Consider the following 17,557-nt stretch of genomic DNA (forward strand, 5'->3'; position numbering starts at 1 on the left):
TAATTGGGTTGATCAGAGTGACAAGGACCTGCTCTTCATTTCTAAATACTTGGTGACCCATTGCCAAATAGGAAACTTGATGTGTTAGAGGCTAAAGAATCACATTCTGAAATAATCCAGGGGACGTTATAGGCTCATTTTTTAGTAGAGTGACGTTAAACGTATTTACATTTTTTCATAGGTGGTTTGGCCATGGTCTGTAAGAGGTAAGTACAGGAGGTCTTGAGCAAGAAGGGGAAGGGATGAGGAGGGAAGGACGTATGATCAGCAGGTTTACATGCAACTGTGCTAACTGCTTTCTCTTGCAGTGACTGGCAGGCTCGTGGCCTGAAATGCAGTACTCATGCAAAAGTCTCAATCTTTGCTTTGGTGAGAATAGATTTAGTTTGTGCAGATACACAAGCACAGAAACCTGCTGACACTGCTCCAGGCACGTCTCCCCTTAAACCTCGGGAGGTTTTTTCAGTGCGAGACCGTGCTCACGGCCTCAGCCTGCTTCCCTCTGAGTCAAAGTACGTTTCTGTGGTGTGCTCTGCACACACCCAGGAGCTCACTCACTGCTTTGGGCACTCTGAAACCTGCAGTTGCTTTGGTTCAATAGCAGTTACTATTTTAAAGTAACACTTCACAGATTTTCAAAAAAAAAAAATAATAATTTGGAATTGTTTCAAGTAAGCTGTAACCCCAGTGTAGTTAATAGGCCTTTCCCTGCCTGTGATTAATCTTGGCAAATACTGGTCTCTGCTGCTGCAGAACAGGTCGAGCAATCTGGTGTTGTGCAGGAGGCAGAACTGGTTTTGCTTCGACATGTACCAGCGAACAGGAGCTCTGCGGGGAAGGCGCTCGCTCACGTAACCGGCTGCTCTTTTGTTGTGCTTGCCCAGGATGGGGAAGCGTTGTAGTCGGGATGTGCACTGTCCTCCATTTTCCTTCCTAATCAGGCCCGTGAACTCGGTCACTAGAAATTTCACCCTTCCTTCCAGAGCTCTGTTCTGTAATTATGATAATTTTTATCCACTTAAGCAAAAAGTGAATTGGAATTATATTTTTATATTAGCATCTGTTGGGGGGGAGGAGGCAGGGAAGAAGGCCTTTAAAAAACGCAAAATGATATTTAATACATTTTAAGTGTATGGGGAGGAGAGAAAGCAGGTTATGACAAATTTTCTTTTTGGCTACATTAGGATTTGTTAGGCTGTTAGCTGTGTTTTCCCAAATGCCTTTCCCCCCTGGTGCAGACTCAAGTAGAGTCGCACCAAAATAGCAGAGTGCATTGTGTTGAGCAAGTTGGCTGTTTAAAAGGTCCAAGTAGTGAGCTGATATATTTAAATTGCTTCAGCTGCCTGGGGTTGGAGCCACTCTGGGTTTATCTGCCACGCAAATCATGCTGCTGCAGTGACGCAGTATAATTAACGTGGTAGAGCCTCCTAGTGCTCGTGGAAGTTAGAGTAGGGAAGTTCTCTTACAGTAAGAAAACAGCAATCAGGTTTACAGGTGAAATGTAGAGCATTGTAGCACTTTTTCTTGTTGTGAGAGGCACTATGTTCTGTCACAGACTATAACTGCTATTAAAAATTGTATCAAAAGGAAAATACTAGTTTTTATAGGGCTATACTAAAATTTTCTTGTGTAGGTATGTATTTATTACAAATTTTCCTTAGGAAGAAAAGAGGTTCTTCTGAGTCGCTTCACTGTGAGAGCTCTCCTGTGCCTTACTGAAGATGCTCGGCTGGATGGGGCTGAGGCGCTTTGCTGCCAGTGACCAGGAAAGCCTCACCTCTGCCTTTGATCCGCAGGGGGCTGAGATAGCTGTTGTGGCAGGAAGGGGTTTAAAATAACAGGCTCCTGCCTCTCTTGCAACCAAGTTCACACTGTGAGTAGATATTAATTTTTTTTTAAGTAAAATCTCTGGTCTGTGGCCTCGCATGTTGAAAGTGACATGCTGCAGTCTGGATGCTTCCCTAGGCAAACACAGCAAGTGCATGGACTGCTAAGCCGGAAAAGTCATTGTGCAAACTAACAGCTTTTCGTAACTCGGTGGTTTTGTTTTAAAGAAGGAAGTGGAACTGGTGATGTCAAGATGTTGAAGTGACCTACCCGAGCATTCTAGGTCTCCATCAAAAGTTTTATTCCTACTCAAGAGATTTAAGAAATCATTCATCTAGAGGTAGCCCATTTTCACCAAAATCAGAAAAGTGAGAGAGATTTGGAGCTTCTGGTTAGGTTGTCTGGAGAGAAGCCCACATTAACCTGTCAGACCAATGGCAGGGTAACAGGGCGATGTAGTCTCAACTCACAGAGCAAAGAGAAGAGACTAGCTCCTGCATTTTGCACCAGAGCTTCTGCTCCTCTAACAAACAGGGTGCAGTCAGGTCATCTTTATCCTTCTACAATTGTTTTCCCTGCCCACATTCCCACAACCTATCATAACCTTTTAATTGCAATACAGGTTCAGGAAAGGTAGCTTTTTTTTTTTTTTTTTTTGGGGGGGGGGCGTGTTGTTGTTTTGTTTTTGTTTGTTTTGTTTGGTGAAATTTGGAATTTAGCTAAAATGTAATTAGTTTCCAAGTCTCCTTCCCCTGAATAAAAACCTAAGTAGAAGACAGTAATGGAGACTGTTGCATGGATTTCTCAAAGACAACAGCTGTTCAAAGTGGCCACCTCTGTATTTGAGCAAAAGAGAACAGGGACAGGAAAAAGAAGGCCAGCACTAGAGGCAAAATGTTTTTATTAGATTCTGATATTTCAACCCTACCTATTCAAGCTGCAGCTAGAACCAAAAAAACATATCTCTGTAAAAAGACTACCATAGTCCAAAACAATCCATAAAAGACTGCATCTAATTACCTTTGTATTAAAAATTTAAATTCAAAAAGAACTTTTAAAGGCTTTATTTTCTAACAGCATCCTCATAGAGATAATATCCAAGTTCTTTTCCTAAGTACAGATACAAGGCAAACAAGCATCCTACAAAATAATCTATGGAAAAAGGTAGTGTAGGAGGGAAATTAAGACAGTGTAATAATCCACTAGCCAGACACACGGGTTAAATGTAACACAACCATACAGTCAATGAAATATTTAAAAATGAAAATAAATTAAGGTTACATCAAAGTTCCTGCTTTACTTTTGTTGTTTAAATCCTCAATATAGTACATACCACTGCATTATGGATCATGGCAAAGACTTATCACTAGCATTTTAAAAATTGCTATAGCAAAACTTTGATGGAAATAAAACAAGACTGAAGATACTCCTTCACACAACTCTATGATGGCAATAGAAATTTTGCTGAATCAGGTACTCAAACTAGGGCCATTTATTTTTAAAACCACTTTCTATACAAACTCAGCTACAAATCTGAACACCCATGAAAATGGAAATGAGTGTCAGCAAGCAGTGGTCCATACATTCTGGCTGTACAGATGCTGCCTTAATCCTTTCATTGCTTAGCCAAGCTGCGCATTTTGTTCTCCCTGATACCTGCACCCCAGCAAGAATGCAGTTTTGCAGAGCAGAGGTTTTTGGTAGTATTTTGCCATTTTCTGAAAACCAAAATCTTTTTCTTTTAAGGCCCCAGAGTCACTGTGTGAGCAATGTTAACGTGAACACAGGCTTAAAAGACTTTGTCAGTGTGCTGCTTTACCTCTTATACTTGCTTCAGACTATCATTTACTTTTTGAAAGCCAACTGCCTGTATATATTATTATAGTATATTGCTGTTTTTCTAGAAAACATCAGTAAGCATCCTAGCTCACTAATACTACACCCTCCCCATTAACTATAGCCAGATATGAAAGACCTAAGTGGTGCTTTATAGGACTTGCTCTACAGGTTTAAAGTAGTTGACAGGACAGCAAACTCTCTCCACGGCCTTTGCAGTTTGTAATACATAATGGAGAAAACAACGGGCTTAAATACACTAAAAAGTATTTAAAAGACAATTCACCCAGTTACGATTTACTGATACTACAGTGAACCATCCCGATGGATTCCTCCCATTACGCAAAATATAAGAAGGTAAGTACACTTCCGTGAACATGTTATTTTCCTAATGCTAAGCTCCTTGTTGTCTATGAATTTAGATCTGCATTTATTAGACAAATATTCCAGAGGAGAAAAATATTTAACGCTTTTAAACAAATAGCCTAAGCAGTTTCTGGTTTAATCGTATCAAATCTTCAGTGTTAAACCTAAAAAGATCTCCAAGAAATGACGGTTAAAAGAACACATCTTTTCCTCAGTTACTGCATGGGTGGCGCAGACAAGCTGTACCTCGACAGTTCATTTCATGAGGTTGTGACGGTGCCTACTGTCCGCTGTTCTCTGGGTTTGTTGTGGTGGTTTCAGTGCCAACAGGTTGCACATTGTCTGCGAGGTTGTGTGCGTGCTCAAGGAACAAGTCTTTCAGTACGCTCAGCTCCTTGGTTAGGAGCTTAATTTTTGCCTCCAAACGTTCATTTTCTTCTTTGAGCTGGGTGACCCTCTGCAGCGTGTCTTGTGCTTTCTGCTTGCTTTTTAACCGGCTCTTTTTCACTGCCATGTTGTTCCGCTCTCTGCGCTGACGATACTCATCACTGTTTCTATCCACAAAGGAATTTTTCTTTCCCTGTTTGCTTGGAGGCACAGCTTTGCCTCCACCACCAGGACTAACGGGAACCAGCTGGGGAACCTGCTGCAAACCACTGGTGTGCGCCTGGGTGTGAATCACACTTACTCCGTTCGCATCTGTAGCGGTGTTCTGTTGGGATGTCTTGCTCATTTGGACAGGCTCTTCTTTGACACGACAGAATATATCAGGAGACTGAAAACTGTTTTCTAGAACGTGTTTCCAGCAGGTCTTCACATGGATTAAGGGCAAGGTGAACCTAGTAGGAAAAAAAAATGCTGTTAAAGTTTTGCCGGGTTTAGCTACAGTCTTATACATCGCTGGCTTTAGCATAAGGTACTGATGGTACATCTGGCAGTAACACACCAAAACTATTCTGGAAGTAGAAAAGCTGCCAACTGCTGGGACATTTCAGAAGCCTCTCGAACATATTTGGATTGGAAGGGACTGTTACTGGGTCATCTAGTCAAGCTGTTTGCATTGTTCACTGGATTTACTCAGTTATTCCAAAGCCATCCCTGATGGATGGGTGTCTAGCCTAGCCTCGAATATCTCCAGTTTCACAACCTCTGCCTTGGCAACTGGTTCCACTGTCTAACTTTTCCTCCAGTTATATAATTTTCTTAATTTTTAGACTGATTTTTTCCTTCTGCAGCTTAAACCTATTAACAGCCTGACTCTTGACCAACAGGAGTACTTGATCCTTGTCCTCTTCAGACCATCCCTCTGGGTATGTGCACAGACACATTCATTGTTGGCCTGTCTTTTCTCTGGAGTGAGTGTGCTCAAGCTATCCACCTTTCCTTCAGCATCTTCTAGTGCTTTTACCAGCTCTAGGACTACTTTACTTGTTTTTTGAAGATGGTGTCCAAACTGATGATTGTTTCAAGGTCTAGCTAGTACCCAGTGGAAAAAAAATAGTGTATGGGAGAAGGTGCTGTGATTGCTGTAACCGGGTGCCATGAAAGGAACCCCTTCAGCCACTAGGACAAGTACTGTAACAGCACTGCAATGAGCAGGTGGCACAGGAAAACACAGTGATGACCACGTGAGCATCACTATGCTTGAAAGCCAGGGGACTGTTGCCACCCGCAGGGAGACGGGGGCCACGGCTGACATACCTACAAGCCACCTTCCTCGGCTGTAGCTCTCGCCCCAGTCACTGCCCACTCTCCTGTCCGGCAGGCAGCCTGGCCTGATGAGCAGGATGCCCTCTCACCTGACTCATGTCCTCCCGCTGAGGTTCAGCCTGCTCCTGACCTGCTGGTGGTACAAGCAGGACTCCACCACAGCTGCTGCAGGAACATGGCCCTGTCAAGGCTAAAAGCTGCTCCCCTTCTCTTCCCATCTCACGGGATGTGACCTCCTAAATGTCTGGGAGAAAAGCTTGGGAGAGAAGAGGGGAGGGGGCAATAGGGTCGTGCTAAACTTCTGAAATCCCTGCCTGTGGCTCCAGTGAAAAGTACTTCCAGACTGCTCAAATGACTATTTGATTTCTTGTTACATTAAACAAAAGCATCTAACTGGCATAAAACAATCCTACTCCGAGATCTTTTTGTGTTACAAAGGTGCAGCCCCACGCTCTGTCACATGTGTACGTGCAAGCACACAACAGGTATTCAGCTACCTTCCTGCCTGGTGCTGGGAGGAACCAGGGGAATGAAAGCAGCTGCAGCTGGTGGGGGCACCATGAGCTGCCCAGCATCCGCAGCGCCCAGCGCAGGGCTCACAGCTTTACGTCCTAACAGCACGGGGTGACTGCAGCCCTGCGTCCAGCTGCCGAACACAGTGAGTGGCTGTAAACGAGCTGCGGTGTGTCACTCCTCCGTGTGTCACTCCTTGTCCTGCACTCGGGTTCGTCAGCTGCTCGCTGCTCTTGTTTGTTTGTTTTCCTCAGCAGCCCGAGCTGCCACTTTACCTTCTGCTAGGTTATCATTAACGAGGTTAAAATGTTACTGTGTAGATCAGTTCCAGTTTGTCTCCCATAATAGGAGGGAGCCAGAGCTAGATGCAGTTGCAGTGTGGTTCAGTAAAATGCACAGAAAAGCCTGTTAAGTCTGGCTTGAATGTTACTTAAAATTACATTGTCACGAAGAAGTCTTCTCACTTAGTACAAGCGAAGAAGTGAATACCTGCACCCCTCCTAAAGAAATCGTTTCATTTTCATTTCAGGGTAGAAGGATACCAGAGTAGATGTCAGCTCTGACATAGCTAAATCTATGTACGTACATGCTTAACATTTGTATTTAATATTTTCCTGATTTTGGCTGTTAGAGCAACTTTTGCAAACCACATTTAAGTCTTAGATTCCAGCCGACTAAGCAATGCAGATGGGTGGTTGAGCCGAACACACAGCTAACAAGATGTCACTGTGCACAAATAGCGGCATTGCAAGGCCACTTACAGTAGCTGCATGCGTGATTGCCCAGATATTTTTAAAGTCAAGACACAAGTGTATATTCTCTTCTGGCTTTGTCTCAGCTGCAATTCTGAAAACAGGATTTCTGCAGCCCTCAAATAGTACAGAGCTGTTAGATCGCCTCCTGTACCTGAGCTTTCCCCCTGATTTTTGGCATGTTTTCAAAGTCACACAGCATGGTCTCCTGTCCCCTCTATTTCAACACAACAGTGCTAACTAACTTCATCTGGACAACCCAGTTTAGTAACAAGTCAGAAACATTTTCACCAACTGCTTTTTGTGCTTGTGGATACTGCAGAGGAAGGGGCAGCTCCTGCCCCCCAAGATGAAGAACCAAAGCGTCCCATTGCTCAAGCTACTCTTCTAGCCCTGACTTACAGGGTACTTTGGACTAGATTTTCCTCAGTTCTTTCTTACCGCAGCTGACCCACTTTGTATCCAATAACTATTTCTTCAGTGAGACAAGCTCTAATTTGGCCTGACGATCAACAGAACACTTGCCTGGGAGATGTGACACCTGGACTCCTGTTCTGCTCCAACTACTATTTATGCAGAGCAAGTATTACCAACTGTGCTGTATCACAGATAACCCTGGAGTCACAACAATTAAGGCTTGAAGCTAATCTCCCCTGGTTATCTGGAGGCTGGATCCACATCACCAGCTGTCAGCTACTCAGTTGGGCAGTGAGAGGGAAGGACACCCTGGTCGGCAGCAGGTTCTGTGGGGCACATAGTACCTGGGGAAGGCCAGGAGGCAGCTGGGGCCCAGGGCTCAGGTATCGTGCCACACAAACAGGTTGGCTCGCTGTTAGCCCCGACACAACAGGAGGCAGCTCCTTGGAGAGCCAGCTCGAGTTTCCCAGCATCTTGTTCCCATAAAGCAGCTCATCAGCCAGAGCTCAGTGCCAGCCCTAGGCTGGTTCCACCCAGCACATGTTAGTGTTTCCAGTGGCCAGTTAGAACTGCCTTGTTCTCTCCTTGGGCCACCAACTGGCCACCCAGGACACCAGCTGGCCACCCACTACAGCATAATAGCTGGTAGCTCAGGGGTGTCCTCACAGGCAGCCACAGTCTGACAGCACTCCGCAGGGACTGCAGGCTCCCAAGCAAATCAAGACCTTTATTATTTTTGCTTTATCCCCCCAAAAAAAACTTTAAACTTCCAAATGTTTGCCTTGGCGGGAAAAAAAAAAAAAAACTATTTTAAATTGTTAATTAAATCAGTGGTTTGTTTGTTTTTTGTTTTTTTACTTAGCAGCAAAAACTATAAAGCATTTCTCTCTACTCCTTCTCTGAGATGTGACTCCGTGGACTCTGTTAGTCAGGACGGCTTCACTGCACAAAGTCACCCAGATGCCTCTACCCAGTGCAGAATCAGCGCAAGCCTGAACAGCAAGAGGTAGCCTCCCTTCTCCTTGACTTCCGTACAAATATCCCAGTAGGACCTGCCTAAACCCAACTGCTGCTGCACACGGAACGGCGCAACCCTGCGGGCAGTTTGCTGAGCGCTGGGGGAGCCCCGTCCTGCAGGGCTTGCTGCTCGCCGCGCTCAGGGGAGGTGTCCTGGCCGAGGTGGCCTCCATCTGCCACCCGCTGCCAACATTTTGCCTGCATTTTCCTCCTAACCTCCAATTACTCCTCGTGAAGGGAAAACCCTTCCTCACCCTGCACAGCCCGACATCCTTTGAAAGAAAAGGAAAAAGGGACAGGGGGCACAGGGACCCGCTGAGCCCCCCCGGCTGCCCCCAGACCCGGCCCGGTCGCGCAGCGCTCCCCTCCCGCTAAAGGCGACAGCCCCTGTCGCGATAAGCCTCGCGCTGTCGCGACATGCCGCACCCCGCCGGGCCGTCCCACCCAGAGCCCCGCCCGGGCGGCCGCTGCCCTCGGGGCGGCTCCGGGAGCCTCCGCCCGCACCTGGCCCGGGGAAGGGGCGGGGGGGGGGGGGTGTGGAAGCACCCCCGGGACACCCCCGGGGCCCGGCCGCCGCCTCCCCGCCGGGCCCGCAGCCCGGGGGCCGCGCTGCTCCTCCTCCTCCTCCTCCTCCTCCTCCCCCCCCCGCGGCCGTGCGGCAGCGCCAAGCCGTGACTTCACCGGGGGGAGGAGAGGAGAGGAGAGGCGCGGGGCCGGGGCCGCCCGCCCGCCGATTGCATCATGCGCGCCGCTCCCCATGGCCGCCGCCGCCGCCACCGCCACCCGCCGCGGCAACGGCAGCGGGCACGGCCCGGCCCGACCCGGCCCCGCGCCCCGCGGCGGCGCCCCCCGCGCGGCCGCCCCTTACCTGCGGCAACGGCGGCGGCGGCGGCGGCGGGGAGGGGAGAGGGGGGGGGGCGCGGCTGGGCCCGAGCCTCGTCGTTAAAGCGCCCAGCGCGGCCCGAGCGGCGATTGCGAAACCCGCCCCGCGCCCGCCCGCCCCCCAGCCCCCGCGCCAGCCAATCGGCGCCCGGCTGCCCGGCGGGGTGACGCAATGCCCGCCGCGATTGGCAGCCCGAGCGGCCAATCCGACCCCTCCTCGGCTTTAAAGGGCGAGGCCGGCGGGCCGCGAGGGCGCTGCGGGGCGGCCCCACCTCGGCGCCCTGAGGCGCTGCGCGAGGCCCCGGCCCGGCCCGCGGGCGCCATCTTCTCACCTCAGCCGCCACGGGGGGCCCGCGCGAGGCGGGGGGCGAGCCGAGGTTGTGGCGCATTCTGAAATTGCGTTGGCTCTTCGCTCGTTTTTCCCCCTGTGAACACCTCAAAACAAATAAAAAAAACAACGGCTAAAGGTTTAAAACAGGTTAGGAAACACCTGTGCGGTAGCTAAATGCCATAGGAAGGTTAGGCGCAGCTGTGTCTCGTCATAAAACGCCTCACGTCTTGTGGAGGACAGTTTGGGCCCTTAATGCTGTTCAGAGGCTGCGGTTCACATCTCCTGAGCTCTGCCTAAACAAGATTACAATAAAAAAAATGCATGTTTGCATCTAAGCTGTAGGTGCATAAAATGCATCTGGTAGCTCTTTGAAGGGGAAACGTGTACTCTAACAAGGAGGTGTACGTGCTTGAAGCGGGCAGCTCCAAAAGTCATCAGTTTGTAAAGTAAGGAAGTTGCGAGCAAGTTTATGGGCACGCATAATGAAAAGAACAGTGTGGAAAAAATAGTTACTGTTTAAACGCAGAGAGTTCCAGTCTGTGATGTACTCCAGTTTAGGACGTAGACCTACCTGGGGAAACTTTTCCTATGCAAAAGAAGTGAGAATGATCAGATTTGTGAACACGGTTGCAGAGCTTGGTAACAGATATTTGTATTTGCCATTTCTATGGCCGTCTGATGTTGAGTGTTTTTGTTGTTTTTATAAAGCCCTGTGGAAAATAAACCACATTTGCAAAGAATTCTGAGGATTAGTCTGGGTAAACAGTTTTACTCAGCTCATTACCGTGGAGATACTGTTTCCTTGTCAGTCATCAAGTATTTGCTTTAATATCTCAAATGTTTTTCTGTTTCTCAGTTGAAACTGTTATGTTTTCTCTGGCAATGACTCATCCATCTGTAACTAGAGCAAAAATTCCAGGTAAGCATTAAACATTATCCTCTACTTAAAATAGTTAAGTAGGTGTATGCTCTTAGAGTGCTTTCCTAGGATTTTAGAGTACTTTATCACCATTTATTCATTAATCCTCATCAAAGAAAGATGAAGAAAATAAAATGTAGACAAACTCATTCTCATTCGGTCTGATTATTTTAAACATTAAAGCCCATACGTAATTCCATGCATATAAGGAGCTCCAATGCTTGGTTGGCATTGTATCCTATTACAGGAAAATCATCACACAGTGTACTTAAGTGTTTGCAAGATAATATTTTTCTTTCCCACAGTAAAAATGGATTATGGTGGAAGCAATTTAAAAAGTAATCACAGAATATATGGACTACTGCTCTTGAGGCATGGCATTGAAATACACACCTTACCTGCTTACTGACACATACAAGTTACACGAGCTGTGTCATCAGCTGGACTGTCCCTGCTGGGATGGAGTCCTTGGTCTGATTCTGGATGTATTGCTGTAGCAGCAGTCTGCCTATAAGACTATAGATAATATTGTAATAGTAACTTATTTTCACATGCATAGTCCAGTTTTATGGTTCTTTAAAGACCCCAGTTCCTGAAAAATAAAAATTAAAAAAAAAAAAAATCCGCATCTTCAAATAGTATCTAGCAAATCACAATTCAAGGCAGAAAAACTATTGAGGAAACAGAGAAGCTATCTATGGGAGTCAGAGGCAAAAGTTTTAGAGGGGAGAGGAACTTTGAGGGAAATATCCTTGTTTATTGCTTGTTTACTTAGTGCTTACATTTAAGCAGTTTTCTGCAGTAGAACTCAGTGTGAGAACTGTTATGTCTCTGAATCATTTTTATTGTCTTTTTATAATGTTTATGGTTGTTACATCTCTGTTCATGGGCAATTATTTCTTTGTCCTAAAATAAATAATAATAATAAAAAAAACCAACAACAACATACAAACAGACTGGACTACAACCTATACTTTTTTTTTTTTTTTTCTTCTTCTTCTTCTGCAAGCATTCAATTATTTGCCTGCATTTCCCTCATGGATAGCCTTTACTGGACTTTTTAATTCAGACTTGAACATTTCAGTTAAACATTTACCTTTCACACATGATTTAACTGTATAGTTTTTCCCTTTGGTGTAATATCATGTCTTTTGAATTCTTCTAGCTGAGAATTTAGTCATTTACTTTCTTGTGATTTAGAAGAGAGAAAATTAAATATATATATATATACACATACATATATATATATGTATTTTACAAGTAGAAATAAATACCCTCCTTAGGTACTATTTCAGGTTGTGATATAAAGTGTGTTAGTGTGTTTGTGGGCAAATGCACTGAATGATACCAACACTTTCTGTCCTATTTATAGAGATTATCCAGAAGCTGAAGAGACAGATCTGTAATCCACCCCCAGCAGCCTGTTAGTGATCCAGTTTTAATCATTCAAAGAGTGCAAAGTCATGATAGAATAGTAAACAAATGGTTAGAAAGCAACAGTAGCAGTCTCTTCTTGTCTGTTTTGACATGAAGAAAAAAAGTTACTAACCTTCCTATTGTCAGTCTTGTTATAAAAGTTTTTCTTAGTAACTGCTACCCTTGTTCTGTTGAACTAGATTTGCTTGAAACTAGACAGAAAAACACTGTGGGATATGATCACATTCCTTACGATCATCAAGCATTTGTTTAGAAATATCCTAGCAATACAAAGTCTGTAGTAGAGTTTTTCCCTAATCTTATTATTGCAAAACTCTCTTCACTTAATAACCATTGTGTTGTGGTGTTACAAGACTTATATTTTGCATTCAGGACTGACCTGCACCAAGATGAAAATCCTACTGTTAGAAATGTCTTTCAATCTGATTCGATAATTTAAATGGTAGAAATTTGTCTATTAATAGTTGATTTGTCAGAGGTAGCCTTTTTGAATAGGTGAAGAGAAAGGAGAGGAAACATTGCTTACTGGTGATCGCTATTTCAGGACTGCACTTCTAATTCTAGCACTGACTCACTACAGCCTTGGAAAGTTACAGTGCTTTTGTTCTAGCAAATACTAAGTAAAGAAAGGAGCCATTCTATTCAAATAGCAAACATCCATTTTATTGTAACGCTGCCTGGAGTTCATTTACAGGAAAAATCCAATGCTTTTGTTCTTTCTCTCTATGCAGCTAATAATTTTTGCAAGAAAGTATTTCCAGTTTCTAGTTCAGCATCTTCCAGTACTACTTTCCTTATTATCAAAATATCAAAGCCACACAAATATCTAGAATTACTTACACTGGTTTCTGAAAAGAGATCAACTCAATTACATGTGCAGAGTAAAAGAAGTGTTTCGCCAGTGGAGGAGGACATAAAAAAAAAAAAAAAAAGCCAACAGCTGTTACTTCTCCCACAACTTCAGTAGGCTATTGTGTGATAGCAAAATGAGTCAGACTAACACAGAAATCATACAGTGCATTAGAGAAAACTAATGCATTAATGATCTTTTTTACTAGAAACCCAAACTGTTGCTATCATAAGTGCTACATGCCATGCTTTTCTCTCCACCTACATTTTATTTTATATTTTATTTTATTTTATTTTTTATTTTAGCATATATCCATATCATCCCCTGTCTTTAGAGTATTCCAGAGGACTTCTAAGAAGATGACCAAACTATTCTAACTATATCAGTGACTAGATATTGATTAGTGTTCAGTAGCTGCAAGTCCCTTACAAGTCAGTGAAGCTGCTGGACTTACTATTTGTGACCTTGCATTCAAATATCTGAATATGGAATTGGAAGCTTTCTTGTAGGTATTTGAGTTTGGAAAAAGCAAGTATGTCCCTGAAGAATGCCTGCTCTGTGGCGAAGCTCTAAGTGTGTCAAGTTAGTGATAGGACCAGAGGGAGCAGCATAGAGCTGTGACAGGGGAGGGTCAGGTTAGATGTTAGGAAAAGTTTCTTCACCAGGTGGGTGGTTGGGCACTGGCACAGGCTCCCCAGGACAGTGGTCACAGCACTGACCCTGCCGGAATTGAAGAGGCATTTGGACAACACTCTTAGACTATGGTTTGATTTTTAGGTAGCCTTTGTGGAGCCAGGAGTTGGACTTGATGGTCCTTGTGTGACCCTTCCAACTCAGTATATTCTTTGATTTTATGATTATCCCAAACAGTTCAGGTCTCTGGGAGAGGATCTAACAAAAAAAAAAAAAAAAAAAAAAAAGAGTGCACATTCTAACAAGGATTGTACAGCTTTGCTAACCTGTGTTTGAACATTCTCTGGCTTTGCTCTGAAACCTAGTGCTGCAGTTAAAATTTGTGTACCCATTGTTGTGAATATCACTGGGGCCTGACTTGCGTTTTAGCTGAACTTCATTAACAATTGTGCTAAGCTTAATGCAAACTGCATTTTTTTTTCTGATATCTATAGAATGCAACAGTGGTTTTTAGACTGCCACTGATCAATATTGTTTTTTATTCTCATGTGCATGTAAAATGTTAGGCAGGGTGAAACTGTATAGTTAAATATAAGTAAAAACAAAGTAGATAAATGGATTGAAAGGAAAATGTTGTGTATCATCTGTGTATATATAAAATCTTGTTCAAAAGAGACTTGTTAGAACTGAACAAGTCTGAGCGAGAATTAATGGCCCACACCTGGGAATAAGAGGTGAATTCTCAAGTATCCAGGTTTAGTAACTGCCACACCTGTCCTGTATTCCCAAAAGCATAAATGAGGTCTGCAAGGATTTAGATAGCTTAGCTTCTGAATGCACAGTGCCATGGCTCTTTTCCAAGGCATCATCAGTCACCGCATGAAAATCCCCACCCATAATTACTAGGGCATTATTTGTCACGGGGTATACTCTAATGAAGAACTTCACCTTATTCATATGATATCAAGAAGAGTAAATAGTTTGAGGGATGAATTTTACCCTGACTTTGAAATGATTCTTCACGACAGAACCTTAGAGTACCCTTCCAGAAAAGCACTGAAGTTGGAAAGGCATAACTGTTTCATCTTCAGTCCCATGGTATTGGGAGAACAAGGAGCCAAACTTCTTTTTTATCAATGTCTTCATTATTCCCTGCAACCTATATATGGTCTCTGAAATACCATAAAAAGCACAATGAACAACTATGTGAAAAAAGAAGACAAGAGCTTGTCACCTCGGAGGGCAGGGGGTGGAGGGAGTATGGTCCACCTGCTTGTTTACCCTGTGTCACTTCTGTTCATACAAATGAACAGAAAGTTAGTTATTTATGCCTGGATGATACAAAATATGCAGGAGGGACATTTGAGAAAGTGTACTGGCAATTACAGAATGTCTGTTGTTGAGATGCTGCTAATAATATCTAGGATAATTTTGTGCTAGATAATCAGTGATGGTGGTATTTTTGTCAGGCAGGTACAGTGTCTCCTCCCCAAGAGAAAGTAAAGGGAAGTACTCGGTGCCATCATTCTTCCAGAAGGCTGATCATCCCAGTTTGGTGAGTTAACTGGCAGAAAGGCCTTTTCTTTCCCTGCATCCTGAAATGGAAGCAAAAGTAACAGAAACAGTGTGGCACAGCTCTCTGCTCTTTGGCTCTGCATACTCTCTTAACATATTATAGACTCCCAGAGGAACAAAGCAATTACATTTACACATGCAGGCACCTGAATATCTCTGTCACAGCAAATTTACCAGATACAATCTAGCATTAGGTTTCTATTGAATGTAAATGCTGCAGCCAAATTTGTGGGAGAAAAAAAAAAAAAAAAAAGCAAAAACAACACTTTGGTAACATGTCCCAGGACAAGAGTATCACTGGAGAAGGGCTCATCTGATTTTCTCTCCTCTTGACAGTAAGTAGATCAGAATTTCCCTCTGATAGGCAGTAAAAGCTTTATGTCCCCGTGTCCCTTCCTCTCTAGTCTGCCCACTGAGGTCATGTTTCTGTAGCTCACCAGTCTTAAAAAAAATAATCAGCAAATCTCCGTATAGGAAACTGTCCTTGATCTGATTTGTTGTGCCAGGGTTCTCCTGCACATTTATTTTTTATTTTTTTTTTTTTGGTCAGAAGATTATCAGGAATTTTGCCTGAGGAAAGAATTCAGGATCAGTAATATTACAATAAAGTTTATGTTGGTGAGTCATAGGGGAAGAGCCTGTCTTTGAAAATACGGAAACAAAAAAGAGTAACATGTAAAGAAAAGTTGATGCAGGCACAGAACACTTCAAAATGCTATGAACCATGTGGTGCAGATTCTCAGTGGTGCACATGCACTTGCAGTCAATATAAATGCCAATAGTCACTTAGCAGAAACTGAGACTTACTCTCCTAAAGCGTCCCTGAAGACTTTCTCCACATACCCAATATTTGCTGAACATACACATTGCAAAGCAGATTTTACCAAGGTGTACACAATCCTAGAAACCTTCAAAGATCCGCAGTGAGTGTGGTAACAGTTAAAATCATTTGTGCAGGCTTTTGAGGCCCTCCTTCAGGGAGTACAGGTATTGCTTTGAAGTCACCTACAGTTCCAGTGGAAATGTGGTTTGGCAGTTGGAGAAAAGGACTTTGCTTACCAGGAAATGAAATTACTGGAGGTGCATTGTTTATGTGTACTTTTACCTCACATCATGTTTTTCCTCCTTTCTAAAGCCCTTTGACATTAAGGGACCCTGCAGATGGGACAAAATTGAGGCTTGCAAAGTGTCTTCTGGTGTTTTCCTTCCTGTAAAAAAAAAAAAAAAAAAAGTCAGGATGAGTGCACACAGGTGTATGTGTACTCCTGGCAACAATATGCGCATGGGCAGCCAGTCCCAGAGAACTCCAGCTCTAAGCGACTGCCTTACTTCTAACAAGCTAATGTGGGATGTTGTGCTATGCTGATGCCAGAAATAACTGGAAAACCTTGGGTACAAATGCCAATGCCTTGAGCACAGAAAGTTTATAACAAAACATTTCAGTTACATAAACACCATCCTAATGTGGGGACACTTATTAAACCATACTCTGTAGCATCAACAGAGAACACTGCAGCATATTCCCAAAGCCATCCATATGTCTTTGGATTTCATCAGGTGAAGGGACACTAGCTGTGGCTGTAAGCTTAATGGGAGTTCACAGATAGCTCTGACACTTCATGCTATAGCAGCACTGGTAGCTGAGCTATGGGAAGCTGAAGAGCATGCATGCTTTTACTTAGTATTTGAGTGCTTTTAAATTGATTTCTAGAAAGATTTTCAATCAGCTTAAAATTTGATACATGGCACATATTCTGCTAATCCACCACCAGATGTATTTTTTAGCCTTAACCAAAATATGTAGACCCAAGGACTCACAAGTTTTCCAGTTCTGCAAGGGAAGTTGACTGAATAGCTCTGACCTACAAATAGGCCAAGGGGTACTGGGGCAAAGTGTGATGTCCTGAATATTGAGTTTTCAGTTGATGTGTCAGGAGATAGGAGCTCTACCTCAGGGATTACCTACAGTTTGCACAGTTAGCCTTTTCTTATAAGAGACATATATTTGTTTTCCATAAGGGCATATTTTTTTGTGTAACCAGTGGACTCAGCAGCTGAGCTTGCACAGCTATGTGCAAGGAGACCCATGGTGCTTTCCACTTCCATAAAAAAGAAGGAAAGAGGCCTTTAACTTTTGTCAATGGCATGCTGAGCTGGGCAACCAAAGTTTCTTTCAGTTAATTAATAAAGGAGAAAAGTCATTCCCTTGTGGTGAGGGATCTAGAGGCACTACTAAAGATGCAAATGATCTCTTGATGGCTTAAGTTAAATGTAAATAATTCATAAGCCCTGCACTTAGCTATATAAATATTTGCATCTACTAAACCTTTCTAAAGGTCCCAGAACATTCATGGTATTGTGGGACAGCCCTTCCAATTTCATGGAAAATACTGACCCACTACCAACTGTACTGTCTTATCCAACCCAAATACTAGCTGTGTTGGCTACGGTAACTGTCAGGAGTTGTTTCTCTAATAGAGAAATACATATTT

At 43.8% G+C, this 17,557-nt stretch overlaps 1 protein-coding gene and 1 long non-coding RNA gene across 5 annotated transcripts in view; one reads left to right on the forward strand and one right to left on the reverse strand.

Annotated features, from left to right (window-relative positions):
* Window positions 1-2,711: 2,711 nt before the first annotated feature.
* CEBPG (CCAAT enhancer binding protein gamma) lies at window positions 2,712-9,442 on the reverse strand. 3 transcript variants are annotated; one of them, XM_084533830.1, is made up of 2 exons: window positions 9,307-9,442; window positions 2,712-4,868 (listed from the first exon to the last, which is right to left on the reverse strand). In XM_084533830.1, exon 2 carries the CDS (start codon window positions 4,760-4,762, stop codon window positions 4,310-4,312), a length of 453 nt encoding a protein of 150 aa, XP_084389956.1. In that variant the 5' UTR covers window positions 4,763-4,868; window positions 9,307-9,442; the 3' UTR covers window positions 2,712-4,309. The 3 variants fall into 3 exon arrangements, with proteins under 3 accessions (XP_084389956.1, XP_084389958.1, XP_084389957.1); XM_084533832.1 differs by lacking the exon at window positions 9,307-9,442 and adding an exon at window positions 6,237-7,721; XM_084533831.1 differs by lacking the exon at window positions 9,307-9,442 and adding an exon at window positions 5,829-6,193.
* A 1,003-nt stretch (window positions 9,443-10,445) lies between these two features.
* LOC311443552 overlaps window positions 10,446-17,557 on the forward strand; it is a 52,981-nt gene continuing 45,869 nt past the window's right edge. For both annotated transcript variants that reach the window (XR_014697325.1, XR_014697326.1), the window contains exons 1-2: window positions 10,446-10,570; window positions 14,964-15,045. This is a non-coding gene — a long non-coding RNA (uncharacterized lncRNA). The remainder of the gene's footprint in view (window positions 10,571-14,963; window positions 15,046-17,557) is intronic.

This window comes from Aythya ferina (assembly GCF_964211825.1).
Source record: "Aythya ferina genome assembly, chromosome: 12".
Taxonomy (NCBI): Eukaryota; Metazoa; Chordata; class Aves; order Anseriformes; family Anatidae; genus Aythya; species Aythya ferina.